The following is a 26,665-nucleotide window of genomic DNA, read 5'->3' as shown; positions in this document are numbered from 1 at the left end:
ACTTATGTTCAGTGGCAACAAGTAGAGTATTATTGGATTAATATGAAAGTAAGAACAGGAGACTGTAGTATCCATTTTAGTTGAATAATAATTTTGAAGATACAAAACAGTATGAAGGAATAATTTTTAAGTTTTAAAATTCTCCATATGTACTGCTTTTACTGATAGGCTATAAAGGGGACAACATAAATATTTCAAGTACATTATTTAAAGTAGTAGATATAAATTATTGAAGGTGGTATTAGTTTTCCAGGGCTTTTGTAACAAAGTACCACAAACATGGTGGCTTAAACAATAGAAATTTGGCTCACAGTTCTGCAGGCTAGAAGTCCAAAATCAAGGTGTTGGCTGGATTGCTTCCTTTAAGGGCTGTGAGGGAAGGATCCATTCTAGACGTCTCTTCATGGTTTGTGGATGGCCATCTTCATGTTCACATAACATTCCCTCTGTATGTGTATGTCTCCAAATATGGATACCAGTTATTGGATTAGAGCCCACCCTGATGACCTCATTTTAACTTGATTAACTTCTGTTAAGACCCTGTCTTCCAATAAGGTCACCTTCCGAAGTACTGGACAGTAGGACTTCGACTTGAATTTGCGGGGGGGGACACAATTCAACCCTCAATACTGGTCAACCAGATTTTTTACTACTCAGTTTTTCTGTCTAGTATTCTCTCTCTACTATGGATATCATTATATATTTGAGATTTTTTTTTTGGAAAAATAAAACAGCTTTCTGAAAGTGAAAAATTAATAAGACCTCTGTAGGTATTAGTGACTAAATAACTTCAGCAATTTTGCTATAGCAAAAACCCAGGAAATGTTTAAATTGCTTTATTTATGAGTTACCAAGATGATTATGATTTGCAAAGCTTTTAGCAAAAAGGGGTAATATCTATTTGGTTTTCTAGATCAGAAATTGAATTTCGTTATTTTGGTTTTAGAGTAGCAATGTTATAAACTATACTTAAAGGTTATATTCCTTTGAGTCAGATTGTGCTTGGTTAAAATCTCAACTTTTTTCCTAGCCTGGATGATTTTGGGCAGATTGCTTAACCTTTCTGAGTTTTAATACCAGGTTTATTAAAGTGTAAAAACGGTGATCTGGGGATAATGTCTATCCCACAGTAATAAATCTGGATGTGATAATAACTTTACAATTATTTGCCAGCATCAGAAAGATGATAGTCAGATTATTGAATTAATGAATTGAATGAGTTACTCTGAAGCCCATGTACTGATCAAAGCTCTTTTTTCCTTAAGGGAGCTTCACTATTCAGAATGTTTTTCCACAGTCTGATGGTGATAGTTCCAAAGTAAAGGTTAAAGTTCGCATTAATATCCATGGAATCTTCAGTGTGGCTAGTGCATCAGTAATTGAGAAGCAAAATGTAGAAGGGGATCACAGTGATATTCCTATGGAGACAGAAACTTCGTTTAAGAATGAAAGCAAAGATGATGTGGTATGTAAGAATTCCATCTCAAGTTTCTCTGATAAAAAAATAGATACTAGTATCTGAATCACAATTGGTACTTTAATAGTGGAAGACATTAATTTCCAAGATTTTGCTCTGAAGTTCTGCTGCAGGAATCAGTACAAACTTTTTAAATAAAAGCAACAAAGAACAATTCTGTTTTAAATTCTGTACATCTTTCACATTGTAACATAGTTTTCAGAGACTACATCTTTCACAGCATTATATGGAGCATGCGCATATGTATGTTGGGAGTCTTCTTTCCTAAATTTGTCTTTATTTCCATTAAAATCATGTATTATGGCTAGCTTTTTCAGCTTACAAATAAAATCAGTTCAGATTGATAAATTTTGAACTGTACACTCACATATTTTAGATTGAAAATACATGCTTGATGAAGAATTTTTCAGGGCTCAGTTAGGGGATGCTGTTGAGCAGAAAAATGTGCTGTACATTCAGTAATCCTAAAAGACATATTTTGGACTGTTTATTTCTTTATGAAAAAGTTTGGGACCCTAACTCTGTATTTACTCTTGGTGTGCTGTAGAAGGTATCTTAAGAGAACATGGTTATATTCCATTGCACAAAGTTTTCATCGTTTTATGTACAATATTTTTAATGGCATTTGTTAGATTTCTTTTTCCCAATCATAATTAGAGATGCCTAGATTTTTTTCATGTATTTGTGCATATTTTGAATGGATTTTTGGTGTCAGATGGGTACTAAACTTACCAGGATCACTTTGTAAGTTATATAAATGTCTAATCACTGTTCTACACCTGAAACTAATATAGTAATATTTATTTAAAAAAAAAATGGATTTTTTTTTGAGTTTCAGGATAATTTCTTCCTTGTGAAGGTTATCTTTTTTTTTTTTTCATAAAGATTGTAAAATCTTCCAGATTTGATCAGAATTCTACCACTACTCTTTAAAATACTTCATTTAAGGACCATGGCATTTTCTTTCATTCTACTCATGTATTATTTTGCGAGTCTTGTTTACTTGAACTGAGGAGAAGAAAATGTCCTAATGTGTTGTGAAGATACAATTTTTCATAAATTATCATTAAGAATAATAAGTGAAAACTAATTCTTAATTGTAGTTCTTAATAACTTGTAGCAGAGATAAATTTAATCCATTGAGATTAATTTTTACTCACATTGAGAGAACTCTGTATGCCTTCTATGAAGAGTTCTTCATAACCATTTCACCTTCTTTTTCTTAAAAGTGTCTGCTGAGACTTTTAGTTGTTTTTATATAATATTTGTGAGTCCTGGACACTAAAAACCAGAGTGTGGCACCCATATCCTACCTCCCTAGCATTTCTGATTTGCTGCTGTGTTTTACTGTATCTGAAACTGGCATGGGTCTTGCAAATGATATTTTCTATTCATAGTTGCTGATGGCAGTAATAATGCTATAGTTCTCATCACCTGTACAGTGTGAACTTAGTTGTTATTCTTAATGGCAGGAGTAGGCAATTGCAACCCCTTGACATTTCAGTTAACAAGTTCAAGGAAGGAACACAAGTTCTGGTTGTTGTCTGAAAACAATCTACTGACTGACTCCACCTGGTAAGGTAAAGAAAACACCATCATAAAACTTGCAAAATAGGTGTCAGTGGCTTATAAGAAGATATTAGAGACTCATGCTGGAGCAATTTCTAAACAAATGGTATGTCACTAATGGTCTCGATGGCACAAAGGACAGTGCAGAAGAATACAGACATTGACAACTGAATTGAATGATTTAGAAGCATTGGATTCTGAATGTGAAGTTTTAAAACTTATATTAGCCACTTTGTTTGTTTAATTCTCCTTTAAAGATATATATACACAATAGAACAGCTCTTTAAATAAGTATAAAATAAAAAGGCTAAGTGATAAAACATTTTGGCGATTTAATTGGCAGCATTTTTTTCATAGTATTACATGAAATGGAGTTAATATATTTATCTCTTCCTACATTATCCCAAGTCACCACTGTCACTTCTTTCACTGCTCCTCAATCACAGGGTTGGAGAAGTTGTACAGTTGGAAGGGAAGGGTCAGTTGGGAGTTGGACTATCATAAATAATTGACCTTGTAACTACTAAGAACACTTCTAACTTGTTTTTCTCCTTGGTACAAATAAGCATTTATTCAGGGTAGCCTTCTGGGTGTTATATATTTGCATCATTCCAGATGTATTAGAAGACTTAAATTACATTGATTCCTGAAGTCCAAGCTATCTTTTTGGGTGGATGGCCATGGATAAGATTAGGAAAACCAGAAAAATCTAATACTTAACGATTCTGTGCCAACTAGAGAGTCCATTTTGACAGTTGAAAGTTTGTCTTTTTTACATTAAAAATGTTTTTTATATTTATGTTGTAATAATTCAGAGACATCTACTTTGACAATTTTGATGTCTTGAGTATTTTACTACATTTTAAAAAATAATTGAATTTATGTAATACATTTTGTGTCTTTTACACTTTAGTTTTCCTTCATTAAGTTCTTTATTAACATTTTTCATGTCAAGTTTAATTTTGTTAAAGCTTGCTTTTGTGAATCTAGGTTTATAAATTGGACCTGAAAATTTTCCATTTATTTTGCAATGTTTTGGCCACAGGTGAATGAAACAAGATTTATTCATAGCATCAAATAGATCTTTTCATTTTACTTACCTCTTATTTGTAGTTATTCTCATTTGAAAAGCAATGAACTTTTACTTTACTGTGTTCACACAGTTCAAAACAGTCTTGAACTCTAAGATACTGTTTATTAAAAAAACAAAGAAAAATAAAGACTCTACAAATGCTATCAATTACATATTTTCTTTCCAGGATAAAATGCAGGTTGACCAAGAAGAAGGAAGTCATCAAAAATGTCACGCTGAACACACCCCAGAAGAGGAAATTGATCATACAGGAACCAAAACAAAGGTTCGTTTTACTATTTCTATAGTTGTGTCTTTTTGAGATTGATAGTTTGAGTTAATATATTTACTTTAGAATGCATGTTTTTAATACACTTGATATTTTAAATCTTAGTACTGTGGAATTGTATTGAAAGCATATAACCAGAATAAATACATTTCAAAGATTTATATTAGAGGTTTTTTTTTTTAAAGAATTAACTCTAACAATAGTATACGTAAAATTAACTTCTTGGTAGGAAAAAAATGTGTCTTTTGGTAAGTTTTTTTCTCATTAAAAGTAGAAAATGAAATAAGCCAAATGAAGAAAACTTAAATTAGCAGTAGCCCTGCATTTCAAAGTAACCACTGTAAGCATTTGGCTGCATAATAGTATATTTTCTTTGTGCAAAAACAAATATTTTTGAAAGTGAAAATTTAAAGGACAAATGACTCTGTTATTGAGAGGCATTGTTTTACTGAGACAATCATTGCCCTTAAAAGACGGCAGAGACACTGTCCCAAAACACCCAGATGAATGTTGCTACAGCTCTAAACTTTCATCTTCCACAGATTTTTCTAACCTGAACAGAATTTATTCTGTTGGTTGGCTGTATAGATTTTTGCTGAGGTTATAACAATCCAGTTTTAAATCCTAGGCTCTTAAGTAATTTAAAACCTGAAACCTATTTTTCTAAATTTTTTTGTTTTTACCCAGTATTTTTTGCTTAATTGTTTTTAACACCTTTATTAGTATATAGTTTACATACCATACAATTTGCCCATTTAAGTGTACAATTCAATGGTATTTTAATATACTTGGAGTTTTGTGGCCATTATCACAGTCAATTTTATAACATTTTCATCCCCACAGAAAGAAGCCCTGTACCCTTAGCAGTAACTCCTATTCTTTCCTAACCCTTTCCCTGCCAGCTCGAGGCAACCATTAATCTTTCTGTTTCTCTAGATTTGCCTATTGTGGACATTTCGTATAAATAAGGTCATACCATATGTGGTCCTTTGTGACTGACTTCTCTCACTAATGTCTTCAAGGTTCATCCCGGTTGTAGGATGTATTACTTCATTCCTTTTTATGGCTAAATAATATTGCATTTTATAGATTCATACCACATTTTATTTATCTATTCATCAGCTAATGGACATGTAGATTGCTTCTACGTACTTTTTGACTGTTAGGAATAATGCTATTATAAACAATCATGTACAAGTTTTTGTATGGCTGTATGTTTTCATTTTCCTTGGGCATGTACCTAGGACTGGAAGTGCTGGGTCACATGGTATCTCTGTGTTTAGTATTTTGAGCGATTGCTGAACTGTTCCCAAAATGGCAGCATATTTTACAATCTTGCCTGTAGTATGTGAGGGTTCCAGTTTCTCCACATCCTCACCAACTCTTGTCATTTTCCATTTTTTATACTATAGCCATCCTAGTGGGTGTGAAGTGGCATCTCATTGTGGTTTTGTTTTGAATTTCCAGCCCAGTGTTTTTATGTGGAAAGGTTTAGTGTACACAGAGTATAAAACATTATTAGCATTAAAGTAGTGTTTTTAAATAAAGTATAGTAGATGGTAATAGTTTTGTTTGATTTTACTTTTTTGTTTCATCTGAAGTTACTCTCTTAAATCTATTTTTATAAGCTAGTTTTAGAAATTTGCACTATGATTTTCTTGCATTTCTTTTGCAGTCAGCTCCCTCAGACAAACAAGACCGATTAAACCAGACCATTAAAAAAGGAAAAATCAAGAGTATTGACCTGCCTATCCAGAGTAGCCTGTGTGGACAATTGGGCCAAGATCTTCTCAACAGCTACATTGAAAATGAGGTATATAAATCTGAGTTGATGTTGAAATAGGTGGTAGTGTATTCTGAAATTTTTGTAGGCATCAATGATTATACCCCAAATTTGGGAAACTAGTCTGTAACTCTTAAGGAATTAGTAAATATAATCATTCAACTACTTTATTTGGGATGAAATATTGAGCTGTGTTAATGTCATGTACAGGGTAGTTTTCAACTTAGTTATATGAAATATATGGATTGTTTCCACTATAAAGAAAGACCATTCCAACAGTAATGATTCTTAGCCCCTTTTATTCTACCTTTAACACTCAGCAGGCATCATCATATGAGGAATTATTAGCAGTTCACCTCTTCTAATGTGTTGTTCTTAAAGATTGAGGCTCTATTCACAATGCTTTCTGATTTCCATTTAATACTTTTTAAAATCCGTTGTCATTCTTGAAATGTTCTTTACATGGCTAAATGTTTAATTTTATTCTCTTAAAGAGTTTAGTTTCTTTACCAGTAGTTATATAATAAGTAATTTATTTTTATTTTTCAAATTCACATTTCAGTGGTGGTTCCTAATTTCCACAGGCTTGGCTGGCAGTAAAGGACACTTCTGTTTGAAGTGCCCTAGTATTCTTCCTTCTGCTGACTTTAGTCTAGGGATTTCTTCAAGAGAGTTTGACTTGATAGTGCTTGCTCTTCTTAGTACCTGCCTATGTCACTATCATTCATTAGTCAAGGTTGCATTTTATATGAAGCAAGCATTCCTGGAGACCCTGAATAATTCAGAATTTGTATGTTTTGAGACTAGTTTTCCCAAAGGAATGAATTGTGGGGAAGTGTAACTATGGCAAATTTGGGGTATAAAATATTTTTTATATTTTTAAATGTCTCACTATTCTAAATTCACAAATGTCAGTACACTGCAGTCTTGTGTTTAAAATACTATGTTTTTGTTAAAGTGAAAATTTTGTTATTTAAGTATTACAATCCTCAGATTATTTTTTTGCTTTTGATTATAACAGTAGTAATTTTTAAACATTTTGATATTTAATCCTCACAACAACTCTGACATGTAGTGATTTCTAGGGATCTACATTTTACTGATGAGGAAACAGGTACAGGTAGACTAAATTACCTAAGGTCAGAGAGTAACCTTTAATTTGGATCCAGGTAGCCTGTTTCCAAGGCTCAGGTCCGTCCCAGGGCTAACGTTTAATCAGCTCCAGTTACGTGCCAGGCACTGGACTAAATATTTTATGTGAATTATGTCAATTTTATCAATAGTCTATGAGCTAAATAGGAATATGCTGTCTATTTTAGGATAAGAAAACTGAGGTTGAGAGGTTAGGTGTCTCTTCTGAGATCTCAAAGCTAGTAAATGGGGAACCTAGGATTTGAACCCAAGTACCGTGTTTCCCTGAAAATAAGACATAGCCGGACCATTAGCTCTAATGCGTCTTTTGGAGCAAAAATTAATATAAGAATTAATATAAGTATTATATTTTACTATAAGACCCGGTCTTATATGGTATCATATAAGACCGGGTCTTATATTAATTTTTGCTCCAAAAGACGCATTAGAGCTGATGGTCTAGCTAGGTCTTATTTTCAGGAAAACACGGTATGTACAATGACATAGTCTGTGTGGGTTTCCTGAATAGCTTATTGAGATATAACTCACATACCATACAGTTAACACATTTAAAATGTTAAATTCAATGGATTTCGGTATATTATCAATTTTTAATTGTGATAAAATATATATAACAAAATTTGATATTTTGATCACTTTTAAGTGTATGACGATTCAGTGCATTATATTCACAATGTTGTGCAACCATCACCACTATCTCCAAAACTTTTTCATCACCCCAAACAGAAAGTCTGTAACAATCAAGTAATAACTCAACATTTCTCCCTTCCTCCACCACTCAGTAAATAAGTCCACTTTCTGTCTCTATGAATTTGCCTATTGTAGATTACTCATTAAAATGAATTCATAAAATACTTGTCCTTTTGTATCTGACTTACCGCACTTAGCAAAATGTTTTCAAGGTTTATCCATGTTCTCATGTATCAAAACTCATTCCTATTATAGAATAATACTCCATTGTGGATATATATTTTATTTATCCATTCATCTGTTAATGAACAATTGAGTTTTTTCCACCTTTTGGCTGTTAGGAACAGTGCTGCAGTGAACACTGGCATACAAAAGCTGTTTGAGTTCCTGCTTTCAATTCCTTTGGTTATATACCTAGTAGTAAAATTGCCAGGTTATATTGTAATTCTTTGTTTAGTTTTTCAAGGAACCATCAAACTTTTCTGTCACAGCTGCAGCATTTTACATTCCCAACAGCAGTGTTACAAGGGTTTCTAATTGTCCACATCCTCACCAACACTTATTTTTTATTTCTTTGATTTAGTCATCCTATTAGGTATGAAGTGGTATTTCATTGTGATTTTGGTTTCTTTTTTCCCTAATTTCTTAATATTCTTAATGGCAATTAATCTGAAACTTTTTGAATAGGGGAAGATGATAATGCAAGATAAATTAGAGAAAGAAAGAAATGATGCTAAGAATGCTGTTGAAGAATATGTATATGATTTTAGAGACAAGCTGGGTACTGTCTATGAAAAGTTCATCACTCAAGAAGTAAGTCTAGATTTTACAATTTTTTACAAAAACTTTTTTTCTTGAGAATGCTAATACCGATTATGTAAATAAATGTATTAAATGTGTTACTGTCAATCTTCTTGAGTGCATTTAGGAGTGGTTCTTAGGTATTTTTCCAGTTTGCGGAAGTATGGTGAACAATGTTTAAGAATAAAAAAAATCAGAAAAATAGGAAATTTAATTCTTTATACTTGAAAACATTGTGTCCTTCTTTGATGACTTTTATTTCTAAGAGAACATTTTATATCGCGCTCTCTTAAATGTATACTTAGGACTTGAATAAACTGTCAGCAATATTGGAAGACACAGAAAATTGGCTTTATGAAGAAGGTGAAGACCAACCTAAACAAATTTATGTGGATAAGCTTCAAGAATTAAAGGTAACTTTTTAAAGCTATATGTGAGCGTTAAATAGAGCATTGGGTATTCCTAGAAATTATGGTGTTAATGGCACAGTGTATTTTTAAAGTAAATATGTAAGAAATTACTGAGGCAGATATGTATAAGAGGAAATGTTCTCATTTTAAAAGCATTTTGAGAAGTGAGTACTGATACATGATAATTGAAATCAAATAATGTATAATCATATTTGTCTATCATGATACTCAGATATAAACATTTAAAAAATGACCAGAGTGTTAGTATTGCTTTAACAATCTATGTATTTCTGAGATGTCATTATTAGTGATTTTTCAACCTGACCTCTTCTTATCCATCAGAGGAATCACCCTTCCTCTGCTTCACTCCCCCTTTATTGCTCTGATTTTGAGGAGTAATACACTGCCCTTTTGTGTTTTTGCATTGCAACTGATGGGGACGCTTGGCCAGCAAAGAACTTCAAAAATAGCACCCTTGCTCTTGAATGTCCTTTAATAAAGAAATAAGGAGACATGGCCACCAGTTTCTCTTTTTTTAGGGCATGTGTGATTTTTAAGAAAAGACCACTATTAACTCTTTTTTTCTTGCTTGCTACCTAGGGACCCTCCACCAAGCCTGAGAAAAATAATTTAGTTACAAGAAGGTCAGATTGGAAGTACAACAGGAAAGTTTAGTCTCTCCTCCTTGGTGAGGATCATAGCAGTGCTTTAATGTGCACATGAATTCCCTGGGGCTCTTACTGAAATGCAGATTATTCAGTATAGCGAGGTGGGCCCATGATTCTCCAGTTTAACAAGCTTCCAAAAGATTCTGGTGCTGCTGGTCCCTGAACCACTCTTTGAGCAGCAAAGGAATATACAGGCGCAAAGTGATGACATTAATAAAGATTTCTAGAATATGGGGGAAAGCAACCCTTTAGCTGGGGAAGAGGAGTGCAAAAGAAGTTACTTAAAAGCAAAAGAAGTTATTATCTTGCAATAATTACTTTCATGTCAATAAATTACTACCAAAGGGAATAAATTAGAAATCAAGTATAAAATTTAAGCTTATGAGAGCAATACTAAACTTCACATTCTTGATAGTTTTATTCCCCAGCTCCCTAAGAGAATATATATTTGGAGCTATAGGAACAGCAAGGCAGCTGAAGCCAATAGAAATAACTGGAAAAGCCCAGAAGTACCCAAAATGGATTATTTTGCCTCAGGTGTATTAGTAAACATAAAAAGGAAAATGTTATAGAAGTTTTCATAAGCTTCACTATTTTTTTGAGGTGGCTTTTAGAAATTAAAAATGAAATATTTGCTTCCCTTTCAAAAACATTTGCAATAAAAAGTATGGTATAAATACACTAAATGCAGTATAGTATCCTGGAACAGAAGAAAATGAAATCCAAATTAAGTCTGGAGTTAGTTCCAAGTAATGCACCAGTGCTGGTTTCTTACGGACAAATGTACCACGTGCTGTGAGGTTAACATTAGAGGAAAGCTATGAGAGACGCTTGGCTCTGTTATTTCCTTTGTAACTTTTCTGAAAATCTAAAATTATCCTTAGATAAACTGGTTTTTACTTAAGTATATAAAGAATTGAAAGGAGTTATTCATTCTTCTAATGAATCCCCCTCCTCAAAGTTACAGAGACATTTAGAAACTCCCCATTCCAGGAACCTGGGCCAAGGGGGCAAAGGTTTTCTGTTTTGGTTTTTTAAAAGCATTACCCTCTTAATACAGCACACATTTTAATCTAATGAATAAAGTTAGTATACACAATATATAATGTCTTCTGTTAAGAGTTTCTTTGTTACTTTTCTTTTAAAAATAAATTTCTTATGTTAACAGAAATATGGCCAGCCTATTCAAATGAGATACATGGAACATGAAGAGAGACCAAAAGCTTTAAACGACTTGGGAAAAAAGATCCAACTTGTCATGAAAGTGATAGAAGCATACAGAAACAAGGTATTGAATTTATTATAAAGCCAACTGTTGATGACATGTGTGTAGACATGATGAGTGTGGGGTAAATATAAATGTTCTCGGCTACAAAGCTGGAGCAGTTGCTACAAAATTCCGGAGACATTGTGCACCAAACTTGAAACTTATTTTTTTGGAGAATTGTCAGTAAAGGATACTAATGAATTTAAAATAGAGTGCTTCCTTTTAAATTCCCTAAAACCACATTGTAAATTAATCCAGTGACCAAATTCATTGTTTTCTTCTTAGGGATTTCATTATTGACATAGTGAAAAAGAGGTTTTCTTGGGCCTTTTTTATTACAGATTTCTTTGAAGCTGGACTCTGCTAGCTTTTATTTTGTCCTTTGGCCTCTTTTTCTTTTGTTTGCTCTTTGTGTTCTAGTCCATTAGTCATTTATAATCCTCTATACCCATTCTTTTATACATGTGTACACAAGTCTGGATCACACCCTTGACCTTTTCAGTGATTTTAAGCCTTAAATATTTAGTTATACCGGGGATGCCAAAGAAAATGTATATACATGACTTCTATTCATCTTTTGTTATATTATTACAATTTTAATACAGGTTTTCCTTTCTGAAAATGCGTATACATTTTTTTTTTTGGGACCCTCTATAAACGATATCTACATTTGGATATAACAGTAAAATTTGACAAAATTAAGCTTATCATTTTTTTTTCTCTTAACCAGAGGTTAGCGGACTTTTTATTTAAATGAACAAATAATAAATATTTAGGCTTTGTAGAACTTATCTCTCTACAACTATTCAACTCTGCATTGTAGTGCAAAAGCAACCATCTATGATATGTAAATGAAGGGCATGGCTGTGTTCCAAAGTAACCCTTGAGAAAACAGGTGATCTGCAGGTCAAGTTCACTGACTCCTGCTTTAACTATATAAATAGTCACTGTAATTCCCCCAATTTTTATCGTTGCCATTAAATTACATTTAAATTGCAGTGAAAACTGCATGAGTGGGCAGAGAGGCTAGCACCAGAAATAATTCAGGCGGAGTATCATAAAAACAGCATATGCGGATCAAGCACTAATGAATTTTAAGCACTTTACATGGATTATCTCACTTCATTCTCACAGGTATATATATTAAAACGGCAGCGCTTTAGCAGTTTGTCAGGGATTATACAGGCAGTAAATGGTGGGGTTAGGATTAAAACCTAAGCATTCCAAAGTTAATGCACAAACTCTTAATAACTACAGTGTTTTTTACTACAAATGTGGAAAGCAGTTACTTATTTTAGAAAAAGATTTGTGAATTTTGTAAAATAAGGTTGCAGTCCAGACAACCTAGAAGAAGAGTCCAGGTACTGATCGTGAGTGTGCCTGCCAGTGTCCAATTTGTTCATACAGGTACAAATCAAAGGTAAGGCTAATGGAAAGGTAAAAAGGAGCAAGCAGACAAATGAAAACGCCAAAACTATTTCAAATCTGGTATTGGGGATTCCCATACAATTACTATGGCCCAGTCTTCCCAGGCTTTAGCAGTCTTTTTTTTCTTTTTAGTTTCAGGAGTATAAAGCAACGTAATAGTTACACATTTAAACCCCTCATAAAGTGATATCCCACTCCCCAACATCTTACATACCCCTCTGACATCTTACATAGCTGTTACAATACCATCAACTATCTTTCCTATGTTGTACTCCACATACTGTGACTATGTACACCTATATATTTAGTTATAGTTGACATGCAATATTATTCTACTTCAGCTTCAGGTGTATAGTGAGTGCATTGGCCAGGCATCTACACAGTCTATGAAGTGATCCCCCTGATAAGTCCAGGGCCCATCTGGCATCTTACATGATCTTTACAACATTGTTTATTATATTCCCCGCACTGTATTAACTACCAATTTGTATTTCTTAATGCCTTCTCCTTTTTCACCTTGCCCCCAACCCCATTCTCTTCTATCACCCTAATAGATTGATCTGGCACCATACCTAGTTATTACAATATTATTGACTATATTCCCTATGCTGTACTTTACATCCCCAAGATTACTGTGTAACAACCGATTTATACTTCTTAATCCCTTCCCCTTTCACCCATCTTTAACCTCCTCCCATCTTAAAGAAGTGCCTCTAAGATTCCTTGTAATATGGATTAGTGGTGATGAACTACTTCAGCTTTTTCTTGTCTGGGAAACTCCTTATTTGTCCTTTAATTCTAAATGATAGCTTTGCTGTGTAGAGTAATCTTGGTTATATGTCCTTGCTTTTCATCACTTGGAACATTTCCTGCCACTCCCTTCTTGCCTGCAAAGATTCTCTTGAGAAATCAGCTGCCAGTCTTATAGGGGCTCCCTTGTAGGTAACTAACTGCTTTTCTCTTGCTGCTTTTAGGTTCTTTCTTTGTCTTTAACCTTTGGCATTTTAATTATGATGTGTCTTGGTGTTGGCCTTTTTGGGTTTATCTTGTTTGGGACTCTTTATGCACTTCCTGGGCTTCTGTGTCTCTTTTCTTCACCTGGTTAGGGAAGTTTTCTGTCATTATTTCTTCAAATAGATTTTCAATTCCTTGCTCTCTCTCTTCTCTTTCTGGTACTCCTATGATGCGAATGTTCGTATGTGTGATATTTTCCTGGAGGCCCCTCAAATTCGCCTCAATTTTTTTTTTTTTTTCTGTTCTGGTTGGGTGTTTTCTGCTACCTTCTACATCACTGGTTGGATCCCCTGCTTCATCTAATCTGTTGATTCCCTGTAATATATTCATTTCTGTTACTGTATCCTTTATTTCTGACTGGTTCTTTTTCATGGTTTCCATCTGCATTTTATGCTTCCTATTTCTCTGTTGAAGCTCTCCCTGAGATTATTGAGCATTCTTATAACCAGTGTTTGCAACTCTGAGTGTGATAGGTTGATTGCTTATCTCCATTTACCTTTGTTCTTTTTCTGGAGCTTTGTTCTCTTCTTTTATTTGGAATATGTTTCTTTGTCTCCCTATTTTGGCTGCCTCCCTGTGTTTCTTTCTATGTATTAGGAAGGGCTGCTACGTCTTCTGGTCTTAGTAGAGTGGCCTTATGAAGTAGGTGTGCTATTGGATTCAGTGGCACAGCCTTTCTGGTGACCTCAGCCACGCACTCCAGGTGTGTCCCTTGTGTGGGTTGTGTATGCCCTCTTTCTTCTTGTAGTTGAGCCTTGGTTGATAATTGCACATCATTGCGAGGGAATGACCCGTGGGCTCACTGGTTGTGAGGACTGGCCTTGACTACAGTGGAAGGGTTGTTGTGCAGGGGCTGAGCCTACAGAGCAGATCCTCCTCTGTAGGATCAGCCTCAGCAGGGCTCTGGTGCCTGCCCAAACTGCCACTTGGGTGTGTCATACTTGGAGGCTGCTGGGTGATGCTCCAGCTCATTTTGAAGCTGGCCACTGGGGGCGCCAGCCCCAGGACCACCTTGGAGGGGATCTGCTGTAGGTCAAATTCAGCCAAAGCCTGTGTGCCACCTGGGACCACCCAGCAGGACCCACAAAGAAATCTACAGATGGCTGCCGCCCGTGCTGTGCTTGGAAGCACCTTGAGAGGCCAAGCCACAAACCAAAGCCAGCTGCCGCTAGTGCTGGCTTAGGGCTGCCCAGACAGAGGCACAGGACACGCTCAAGCCAGATGCTGCTTGTCTGGGTTCCACGAACCTTTGAGAGACCCTAGGAAAGTCTGCAGCTTGAGTCAAGATAGGCAGTCTGCATGAAAAAGCCACTGGAAGCGGCTTGGGTGTGCCTAAAAATTGGGCGGGGCCAGATCTCTAATCACCAGGGCGTGGCTAACTAAAGGCAGAGACTCAGAAATGGTGGCCACCTGTGTTCACACACCAGGAAGGGGGAGGGCTCAACAAAGAAACAATGGCCTCCGCCAGCTCCCCCAGCCAGGAGAAAGCCGCCTCTCCGCCCCCATCCCAAGCCAGACAACTCAGTTCCCCACCTTATGCCCCTGCCAGCTTTTTGGCTGCTGCCCCAGCGCTGGAGCTCAGAGCGAGTGATTCCATTAGTGGGTAAGTCCACACACAGTCCCTTTAAGAGGAGCACGTGGGAGTGCAGCTGCCCTCCATCTCACTCAGTCACAATGTCCGCTGGTTTTCACAGCCAGAAATTATGGGAACTTCTCTCCCTGGCACTGGAACCCTGGGCTGGGGTCGGACTGGGATCTCTCACTCCTCTGGAGGCTGGGGGGGAACTCCACAGTCAAAATATCTCTCCCGATCTTTAATGGTCACACACAGGTATGGGACCAACCCATTCAGCGTCTCTGCCCTTCCTACCAGTCTGGAGGTGGTTTCTATGTGTCCTTAGTTGAAAAGCTTCAGTTCAGCTTGATTTTAGGTGATTCTCAATAATGGTTGTTTTGCACTTCAGTTGTAATTTTGATGTGGTTGTGAGAGAAGGTAAGCACAGCATTTACCTACTGTGATGTCTTGGTTGTCTGAGTTTAGCAGTTTTCTTGAATCTGCAGGTTTAAGATACTATCCAAAGCAAGGTGAGACTTACGTTCAAGGACTTTGGAGTTTTTATTATGTGCCAGGCTCCCTTCAAGGTGCTAGAACTACAGCATCAAACAGAACACTGAACCTGTTTCTATTATGCTTCAGTGGGGAAAGGTGAAAAACAAGCCATTGTAAAATAGTCAGAGGATGATAAAAGGCTTTGGAAAAAGCAAGGGACTGCCAGAGGTAGAGGAAATTTGTCAGACCGGCAAACTAATAAGATGACATACATGTGAGGGGAAAACTGAAGGAGGTGAGGGTTCAAGATGTATGATAATTATAAGAAGAAAGTTCTAGAAAAAGGGAATAGCAGTTGCAAAACCTCCAGAGGAGAATGTGTTGGAGGAACAGCAAGGAAGCCAGTATGGCTTAAAGCAGTGGGGGTGGGTTAACAGTGGGCAGATCATAAGGGGCATAGCAGGCCATTAGAAGAGTTTGGCTTTCGCTCTGATGATAGGAATTCATTGGAGGGTTTTCCGATAGACATATGATTTGACTTATTTTAAAGGTTCTGGAAACAGAGAGACTAGTGCAGTCATTATTAGAAATAATACAGGCAAGAAATGATGGGAGTCTTGAACCCAGATAGTGGATGGGAGAGAAGTGGTTGGATTTTTTGCTGCATATATTTTGAAGGCAGAGCTAATAAGATTGACTGATAGATTTTACATAAATATAACAAAGAGGAGTCCAAAATGACTCTACGGTGACGTTTACTGAGATGGGGAAAACTGGGAAGAGTAGATAGGGAAGTAATCAGGTGTTTGAAACATAGGTAGTCATTTCAAACTTTACAAGTAGAAATTCCAGTTGGAAGCTGGATATAGAGTTGGGATTTCAGGGAAGAGGGTCAAGGCTAGAGATTTTTTTAAAGCACATAGATAGAGGGGTGAATCGGAAAGAACTGAAGAAGTGACCCGTGAAGTTGGAAGGAATTCAAGAAAAAGTGGGGGCCCAGAAACTGAGTCTAAGATGATGGATGCATAATTTGTAACCATACAAGCAGAAAGAAGAGTTCACTATCTGATGAAGATTATGGTTTTAAAAGATAGCATTACCATCCTCTCAGTTCTTTGGCTTTGGAGTATTCTTCCATTCTCTTTCCCTTTATTTTCCATGTCCAATCTATAATGCATCAGGAGATCCTCTTTTCATGTTTCATTGCCATTTCTTTCAGGTTCTGTGGTTAATAATCTAAACCAGCTTCTTAGATTTTCTTCTATGCATGGCAGCTGCAGTTCTCTTTCTCAGACAGAATTATGTAATTCTCCTAACAACGTACCATATTGTTTTCTTGTATATTCAGAATTTTCTGTGTAGTTTGTGTTATGCCTGCTTCCCTTATTTTTCTTTATTATCTAATAAATTCAATTCCATGTGTCTTCTTTTCTTGGCTCATAAGTAACTTTCCCTTGAATATTCACCACTAGTCATTCCAAAACTTCTTCAGAAAGCCTTTCCTTTTAGGAACCCATACTAATTTTTTCTTTCATTCTCTTCAGTTCTGTGTACCTTTTATGTGGCTTCTTCACATGGGTATGTTTGAGGTGTACACTCAGTAAGAATCTAAATCTTTTAAGTAGAAGTTATTGATAAATTGTTACTGAAAAATCTGTTATATTAACTCAAGTGTTTTGTTTTAATAGGATGAAAGATATGATCATTTGGATCCTGCTGAAATGGAAAAAGTTGAAAAATACATCAATGAAGCCATGAGTTGGCTTAACAGTAAGATGAATGCACAGAACAAACTAAGTCTCACTCAAGATCCTGTGGTGAAAGTTTCAGAAATAGTTGCAAAGTCAAAGGTAAGAAACTATAAAATTCTCTTTTTAATGGGTTCAAGCACTAAATTTTTTAATGGGAGCTATACTTTGAGAAATAATCAACTTGCAAAAGAACTTAGAAGAGGAAAAATTTAAGACTAACTTTTTAATTTGGAAAAAAAAAAAAGATTCTAGGTGGGACATCTCCATTCCTTGATTTAATTAGTCACATACACAAGGCTATTTTTTTTTTTTTTTTTACATTTGAAGTGCAATGCAAAATGAAATAAAGCAATTAGACAACATTTGACTGTCAAATATGTCATTTTTCTGGATTGGATATGACTTCTAAGTCTCCATGGTAAAACTTGGCAGTGTAGGTCCATGTTTGACATAAATTGAAAAGTGTTTAGTTATGGGCAAAATCTTATTTCTGAGATAAACTTCCAGTCTAAAAAAACATTACTAATGAAAATGCCAAAGGTTATCATAGAAAACATTATGAAAAACATGGGGACAAACTTTTTAATAAAGATAAGCATAAGTAGAAAAATGAGTGAAGACATTGGATAAGTAACTGACAAAAGAAGAAATACATGTTCAATAAAAACATGAAATGGTGTTCATCCTCATCACTAATCTACAAAATGCAAATCTCTCTTTTCACCCATCTGATTGGGTTATGTGGTTAAAGGATGTGAGAAATGTATGCTCTTCCTGAGCAACGTGGTTAAATTTGTTACAACTTTTTTGGGGACACTGTATCAGAATATGTATAGAAATTTAGAGTAGACCCTTTAACCCAGAAATCACATTTCTAGAAATCCATCCTAAAGTGATTGTTGCACAGGTATATGCAGATTAAATACCTTTGTTTATAATAGCAAATAATTGGAAACAACCTAAATATCAGCAAGCAACTAGATGAATAAATTGCTACATCTACACAATACACTGTAGCCATTAAATACATTAGTTTAAATATAGCGATCTATTTGTTCAGATACAAAGATGCATACAACATATTGAGTGAAAAAGGAAAGATTAAAGAATAAAGTTATCTCACTATATAAATTACTGTGTTCATAGGTTTGTATGACTGGACCTATATTTAGAGGGATCTTCATCCAAATGTTAGTATTCGTAGGAATTGGAATTTCAGGTGATTTTTTTTTTTTAATCTAGTTCAGTATGTTTTTAGGTATATGATTTTTAAAAACAGAAGCAGGTTTTTTAAAATCAAATAGAGCACTAAAAGTACTATTTTCCTTTTGAGAAAGTTTTGCAAAGAAGCTGTGATAATTTACTCCTAATCAGATGAAATACAAAGTATAAGAGCAGTTTGTCATTAAAACATCTCTCAGGATGTTATTCTCTATCTTTCCATTCCAACCCCAATCAGTGATACAGATCTTGAAAGATTTTAATGGTTTTTTATTTCTATGGGGAAAAAAGCAAGCATATGGAAAATACAGTGTATTTCTTCTAAATTATTAAGTTGCATTTACTTTCATGGCTTATTTTCTTTCAACAGCAAGTGCTACTCAGTTGTTTTCAAAAAGTCAAGTTAGTGTGTATATTTATATAATTTCACTTATTAAAATAGTTTTCATGTAAATGTTGAGAAATATCAGTTAATGAAATAGGTGTTATTTGACAAAATGTTCATAACAGAGCATTAGGCATAATTTAAGGAAATGAATTAAGAATTTTTCTCAACACTAATTCGAAAAGATATCTGCATTCCCATGTTCATTGCAGCATTATTTGGAATAGCCACAATATGGAAGCAGCTTAAGTGCCCATTGATAGATGAATGGATAAAGATGTGTATATGCACCGTGGAATATTACTCGCCATAAAAAAATATGAAAATTGCCATTTGCGACAACACTGATGGACCTAGAGGGTATTAATGCTAAGTGAAATAAGTCAGACAGAGATTTCACTTATGTGTGGAGTCTGACAAACAAATAAGACAAAACAGAAACAGATTCGTAGATACAGAAACAAACATGGTTGCCAGAGGGGACGGGGTAAGGGGATAGGTGCAAAAGGTGAAGGGGAATAAGAAGTACAAATTTCCAGTTATAAAATAAAGAAGTCACAGGGATGTAATGCACAGCATAAAGAAAATGGTCAAGGATTTCACGATAACTTTGTATGGTGACAGACGGTTAATAGACTTATTGTGGTGATCACATCATATATGCCAAATCGATGTATTGTTCACTTGAAACTAACATAATATTGTATGTCAACTATAATAAAAATAAATTTAATTTTTTAAATGTTTAAAATAAAAAATTATTCTGCCTAAGTAAACTATATTTTAAATTATGAAGAACCAATTTTTAGGAAGATTAGATACAAAAACTGTTGTCAAAGATTGAGTAGTTTCCTATCACCACAGACATGCACTATCCTATAAGATAAATCCTTCATTGAGGTACTTGAAGAAACAGTTGGTTATCTAACTGCACTAACATAAATTCAGGAAAGTGGAATTAGGTGGAAATTTAGAAAGTTAATGTGGAATTTAACTGTACCATTTTTAATATAATCAATTTTCTTCATGTCTTTAGGAACTGGATAATTTCTGTAACCCCATCATTTACAAACCCAAACCGAAAGTAGAGGCTGCAGAAGACAAAGCAAAAGCTAATAGTGAACACAATGGACCAATGGATGGACAGAGTGGGACTGAAACGAACGCAGATACAAAAGAAAGCTCACAGCATACTAAGTCTTCTGGAGAGATGGAAGAGGACTAAGTCCTAATTTCACCTTCACGTAATTCAAACAGTGCAAGTAACCCCAGGGTCCATCCTTCTTCTTTTACATCTGGTACACACAACAGATGTTCAGTATTCTTAACCACTTGTTGTCATTTGTTTTTTGGAGTAGTTTTGAAAACTTTTATATTGAGTACACCTCTGTTCATTCCATTGCTGCTTATGTGAAGCGTTAGCTGAATATAGATTTACAAGTCAGTTTAAGCTTTCATTATATATATATATATATATATGTATCAAACATGCAAGATTGGTATGTAGTTGGCAACAATCTACCTTATTTAAAGCTTCTACTTGGATAAACTTCAGCTCCCTATCCAGGAAAGGGTACTGCATTGCACTGTTGTCGCAGAAACATAGATTTAACTGCATCATTATTTTGAAAAACAAATATTGAAATTGATGTGGTTTAAAAGCCACTGAGGCACTGACCTTTTTCTAGTTATTGTATTGTTCAAATTAAATATTAAAACTAACAAGAGGTTCCTTGACAAGTTAGTCCTTATCTTTGGTGTGCCATGAGAACTACAAAGTCGTGTTGTCATCACATAAATGAATCAAATCACACTTTGAAAGGGAAAACACACAATTTTATGTTAAGGTGACACCAGCAGTTTTCTTCATTTCTTAATAATGTGGATTGATGTTTTCTCAGAGTAATTCAGTGTCATTTTCACTTGAAACTTCTGATCTACTTGTCCTGAAGACCTGCTGCTGCAAAAGTAAAAGTAGCTTAAAGAAAAAGCAGCATTTACGATGAGAATACCTTCATGGAAATGCTGTTGACCTACTCAGACATGCATCTGTGATGTTGATAGCCTTCTGCAGTTTTAATAGTTTTTAGTTTTCTTAATTGATTCTGTTAATATATTAACACAGAGTAGGGAAAAATGGCACAGTGCATTGCATTATATACATTTATCACTGAAGTACTTAATGTTAAGATATAAACACTATTAAATAAGCCGTAATACTTGAAAAGAAGCACTTATACCATAAGTCTTAGGAAATAATGCTTGTAATAAACTATATTACATATCAACAGGCAAAATACAGAATGTTACATAGTGTAATATGATATGATGTGATTAAATTATAGTTCCTGCTGTTACATTACCTGTTGAGACCTTGGCTCCAGTTTTGGTGCTTCTTGTATAAATTATATGGGACAAAGAACTGTGAAATTTAAGATATTTGAAGGACTTCATATGTGGTTCATCACCAGACTTGTCCACATTGTTCAGTTCTGTCCACAGGCTTGAAACTAACTATGGGAGCAAACTGGAATTATTTTTAAACCTATCAGAAACAGCACAGACAATGCATGGGCTCTTGTGTTTTAATGCCAATCAACTAGATTGACCTTGTTTTGGAATTTTGAGAGGCTCACTTTTCCCCAAAGGTAAATCTTTATATTAAGAAGAATTAATACTGACTTTCTTAAGTAGTAAAAATTGAGAGTTTAATATCTTTAGGGATAGTCATTATTTCTCACAACTAGTTCTCTAAGAGAGATTTTGTTTCTACAATGTAGTCTGCACTGAAAGGAGAGTAGGGAGGAGTGCATTTTGCGGGAATTTTTATTTATCCTTTTTGAGGGAGATGTCCCTTTTATGCATTAAAAAAAATCAGATAGTCCTAATATATTTTTAATGTCTTCTAATCTTTAAACTGTCCTTGTTTTAATACTCTTAAAATGAAATACTTATATCCATTATTAGTAATTGTAGTACGTTTTTTTAAAGCATGTATCAGTTACTTTTCATTTGTATGTTGAATATATAGGTTAATTTCAGGAAGAACATCAAAGTTACAAAACGGAATACATAACAGTACAAGTAGGGAGTTTATAGCTTTTCTTGAGTTAACAATAACACCTCTACCCACTTTGTTAAGAGCTAGACCTCAAAAACTTCTTGGGAATAAATGTGGGAACAATCCTTTCTTCATCTGAATTTCCTAGTAGATCCTGACATTTTCCATTCTTTCTCTTAAATCAGTTTATGTGATTGTGTGTTTTGGTCAGATATATAACATTCCAATTCAGTTATATAACACTTAATAAGTTAAATACATGCAAAGATAATATGTATATTTTTTCTACCCATTTATTCAACTTAAATATTTTCAAAAGCCCTTTAACCTTATAATGCAGTTATTTATTGAATAAATTTTATTTATTAATAAAAGAAAATGTTCTCCTTAATACAGTTTTGGGTAGACGATATGGTTTAGTTTAATTTTAATCTGCACTGAAATATGCAGTGCTAGACAAAGAATTAAAGATTTTTTTCAAAATAAAAAGCCTCTTATTTTAGAAGTTATTTTAAAAGATACATAGCAAAATAGAATGTCTTCCAATAGTAAGCAAATAAAAACTAAGGATGTAGAAAATATCTAGGATGATTAATAGATATTAGTACACGTTGACTCTATGGAAAAGTATAAATTATTGCTTTGAGAAACCAGCTCCTGATAGCCAATTACACAGTAATTATAAAAACAAAAATTGCGAAATAATATAACAAAATAAAGTTTGTGATGTTTTAATTCCTTAGCAGTATAAGAATTCTTAAGATTTAAAACAACTACAAACAGCACACCAAAGAATACTGGAATAACAAATAATCTCAGTTTTAAATGGGTAAAAGATGGTGTTTTTTTAAGAAGAAATAAAGATTTCTTAAGACATTTTGGGGGTCAATTATAAGTATGTTTATTTCCCAGATAGAAGTCTTTCTGTAAAAGTAAATTTGGGGGCTCAATTATCAAAATAATAAAGTGATAGTGTCAGACCGTTTTATCCAAATTAGCACATTATTAACTATTTTGAAAAATTATTTGTATTTAAAGACAACAGACATTTGAATATAGTGATCAAATTAACTGACTTCAGTTTGACCCCAAATAGATATAACCATCCCTCCGTTTTCATAAGTTTGAATTGTATTAATAAGCCTATAAACATCGCCGTTAAGATTTTCGGTTTTAATGGTTGGTATTTGGTAGTCCACAACAATTAACGCCTTATCATTAATTTTAAATGTCAGAGACTTAGAAGTGATTCTTAAATGACTAGAAAAATAGAGCTTCATCTTTCTTAACTTTTAGATTTTACAACAAAAAACTTCAATTCTAAAGTAAGTGTTATTTTTGTGGTTAAACTGTGGAAGTCTTGAGTATTAAGTCGAATTTGATTTTGTGATATATGATTCTGTAAAACTTAGAGGTATATCTAATTGTATTAATCTATCAATATTAAAAATCTGATGTCACTGATTAAATAGTTAGCCACTGATAACTTTTCAAATGACATAGGTAAGGATACTTATAAAGTTGGACTCTAATATTTTATTATCCTCTTACTACAGTGTTTTAAAATATCCTTAAAGAGCACTCAATTTCAGAAAATAAAGAATTTTTGATCAAAAAAGAAACAGGTTTAAAATTATCTTTTGTTTTTTTGTCAAGATCTAATTTAATCCAAAGTATAATTTTAAAATAATTCCCAAGAAGCACATAATCTTTTCTTTTGATAAAAAGCAACAAAAATTAAGTGCAGCTCAAAGACCAAGACTTTGAACCAAAACAAAAAAAAGAAACTTTAGCTATATTACTTTCACATCTTTTAATTTAAAATTCACTAAAATTAATATTCTTCCATGTACTCGTATGTTTTCTAAGAAAGCAGCTTTGGGTTTATAATATGAGCAGATGTCTAAGTTTTTTTTTTTCTTACTAAAGGGTAATTGTTTCAAACAATAAAAGGGCACCTGGAATTTTTAGAATGTTAAACAGCTTAGAAGAAAAGAAAACCTAAATAAATGTCTATGGCTGTGGTCAGTATCTATAGGTAGTAATGGTTCTTTCACCTTCTGGATCCCTAAGGATACCTGTAGCATATTGTTAAAGTATTAAAACGAAAAGCACAGTTGTCAAAATACATTATTAAATGACTACAGCTTTCAAGTCAAAGACAAAAACTAATAATTTAATTATGAACATTTGATTCAGTCTGTCAAATAGGTCAAAATCTGTAACAACAATATACATTAATAGTATGATCTTTGCTTTGGAATCTCTGTCATGTTCTAAGTCACAGGATGATTATTAGGGAAATTGATACCTAAAAATGACCCATCCTACAAAGAGATGAGTGAAATTCAGTATGTTTTAGTTTAATTGCATTATAGTGTATAAATTATAAATGGAAATGATCTTTAATCTTATCTGTTATCTTGTTTTACTTATTCTCTCATCCAGTTTTAGACTCTTAAATAATCATATTTCCTCAAGTATATTTTCCTTTTTATTTTGGATTCTTTAGATCTTTTATTTCATGCTATCATGTCACATTGATAGCTAATTTTATTACCTTTGTCTCCTTTTACTACCAAATCTTACTAAGAATTTTTTTAAATTCATACTTGAAAAGCCATATTGTAAATTTTCATATGTAATATCTCTAAAATTTAAGTGGCTTGCTCAAGTAGATTTTTCATATCTGAACTTAGAATACTTTTACACAGTTCTGGACAAAAAGAGGTCAATTTTGTAAGTATTGAGTATTAAGTAACCAACATCCCTCATTTTTTAATACAAATATCACTGACAAAATAACAAGGGTCAAAAATTTAATAATGGTTGTTAACGATAGACACCTTAAATTCTTTGCTGCTTTCTGATTACATATATGTGTTGCAGCTTCCTTGTTTTTTCAGAATTTCCTAAATTTTTTGCTTCCAGGAGTTTAAGTTAAAATACGATGCTCTTGAAATCATAAGGACCCATCCAGAATGTAGATGTTAAAATGTAATTAGAGATGGAAATCTAGGGGGGGTGTGTGTGTGTGTGTGTGTGTGTGTGTGTGTGTGTGTGTTTCCCTGAAATAAACTATTATGGCTTAGTGTCTGAGAAGGAAACTCACATTAAAAGTGTTTACGTTTTATATTTGGTAGGATGAAGCCATTGTTGTCTAATACCACAGTTTATAGAAGCAATATTTTAATGACATTACCAAATTGTTTAATACTAACAATATGGCATCCAAGTCATTTTTTTTCTTTTCTCCAACCATTATTAAAATAATTTACGTACATAGTGACTCTGACCGTAGTCATTAGTGTATATTACTTCCGGTAGTTTAGTTCCTACTAGCTATTTTTTCTTTTTAAGAAAATTACTACATTTGATTTCTCATTTTCCCAGTTTGTTTTAAATACAAAGAGTGACTAGTGCAATGCAGAAAATCATAATCAAGTGTGATGTGTCTATAAAAACATTAACAGAATTTTGCATGTAATAGACCCTAGCTTCAGTGAGTGGACATGAGAATGGTTTGTGATGTTACGTTGGCAACATTCTAATACATATACATATACATATACACACACACACACACACACACACACATATGTATATGTATATGTGTGTATTTGGCATACAATTTTGGTTCACAAACATATCCATAAAAATGCTTACATATGGCATTATCAAAGAATATAAAACATTTCCTATGTATGTAAATTGGCATCTTCTCACTAGGACACAAACATGGCAATTGCGAATAAATGCAGTTCATTTTGGATGGCCATGCACATTGTCAAGAAGTTGTGCAATAATAAATATTTACTTACTCCTTTAACCATGAGTTTTGCACATCTGAAGTTTAATTTTCACATTGAACTTCATTGACTTGATGATGGTATGTGGACAGGTCATGAGCCATTTACAGAAATTTGCTTGGCAATGATGGTTTTTAATTGCGCAAACTGGCAAATTTTTCAAACCCTCTCGTACTACTGATTCTGAAAAATGAAATACAGTTGACTCTTAAAACAACGTGAGACTTAGGGGCACTGACCCCCCTGGCACATTTAGAAATCTGCATAAACTTAACTACAGTGGTCCCTCTGTCTTTGGGGGATTGGTTCCAGGACCCCTGCGGATACTCCAGTTCGCAGATGCAGGAGTCCCTTATATAAAATGGTGCACAGCAAAGCATGCGGTCAGCCTCTTCACCTGAGGATTCCCAGCCGTGGATCGTGGATTGCAAGTACTGTTTTTAATCTACATCTGGTTGAATATGAGGATGCAAAACCCGTGGATATGGATGGCCAACTGTATATTTATTGAAAAAAAATTACGTGTTTAAGGGATTTTTAGTAGTTTGCTAATTCTGGAAGTGTTATCAGAGAACAACTTAGCTTTATATTGGAAGCGATCTAGGTGTAAATGAATTTGAAGACTAGAAATTTTAACTAGGCAAAGAGGAGCTCCCTGCCCCAGAGAATCAGAACAGCTCCTCTCACAGAAATGTGTCAAATAGCTTACACGTAGGGATAAGAAAATGACTGAGGTCCCCTGGTCTAGGTTAGGGCATTTAGTGCTTA

At 34.1% G+C, this 26,665-nt stretch overlaps 1 protein-coding gene across 1 annotated transcript in view; it reads left to right on the top strand.

The window, feature by feature from the left end:
* HSPA4L (heat shock protein family A (Hsp70) member 4 like) overlaps positions 1 to 20,407 on the top strand; it is a 42,827-nt gene extending 22,420 nt beyond the window's left edge. The window contains exons 13-20 of the mRNA XM_019749023.2: positions 1,266 to 1,465; positions 4,306 to 4,404; positions 6,083 to 6,220; positions 8,720 to 8,845; positions 9,139 to 9,246; positions 11,080 to 11,199; positions 17,359 to 17,520; positions 20,064 to 20,407. Coding sequence (XP_019604582.1) covers positions 1,266 to 1,465; positions 4,306 to 4,404; positions 6,083 to 6,220; positions 8,720 to 8,845; positions 9,139 to 9,246; positions 11,080 to 11,199; positions 17,359 to 17,520; positions 20,064 to 20,252 — 1,142 coding nt within the window. The 3' untranslated portion in view covers positions 20,253 to 20,407. The remainder of the gene's footprint in view (positions 1 to 1,265; positions 1,466 to 4,305; positions 4,405 to 6,082; positions 6,221 to 8,719; positions 8,846 to 9,138; positions 9,247 to 11,079; positions 11,200 to 17,358; positions 17,521 to 20,063) is intronic.
* Positions 20,408 to 26,665: the final 6,258 nt, after the last annotated feature.

Source organism: Rhinolophus sinicus, linkage group LG07 (genome assembly GCF_036562045.2).
Source record: "Rhinolophus sinicus isolate RSC01 linkage group LG07, ASM3656204v1, whole genome shotgun sequence".
NCBI lineage: Eukaryota > Metazoa > Chordata > Mammalia > Chiroptera > Rhinolophidae > Rhinolophus > Rhinolophus sinicus.
This window is presented reverse-complemented; position numbering and strand designations above follow the sequence as displayed.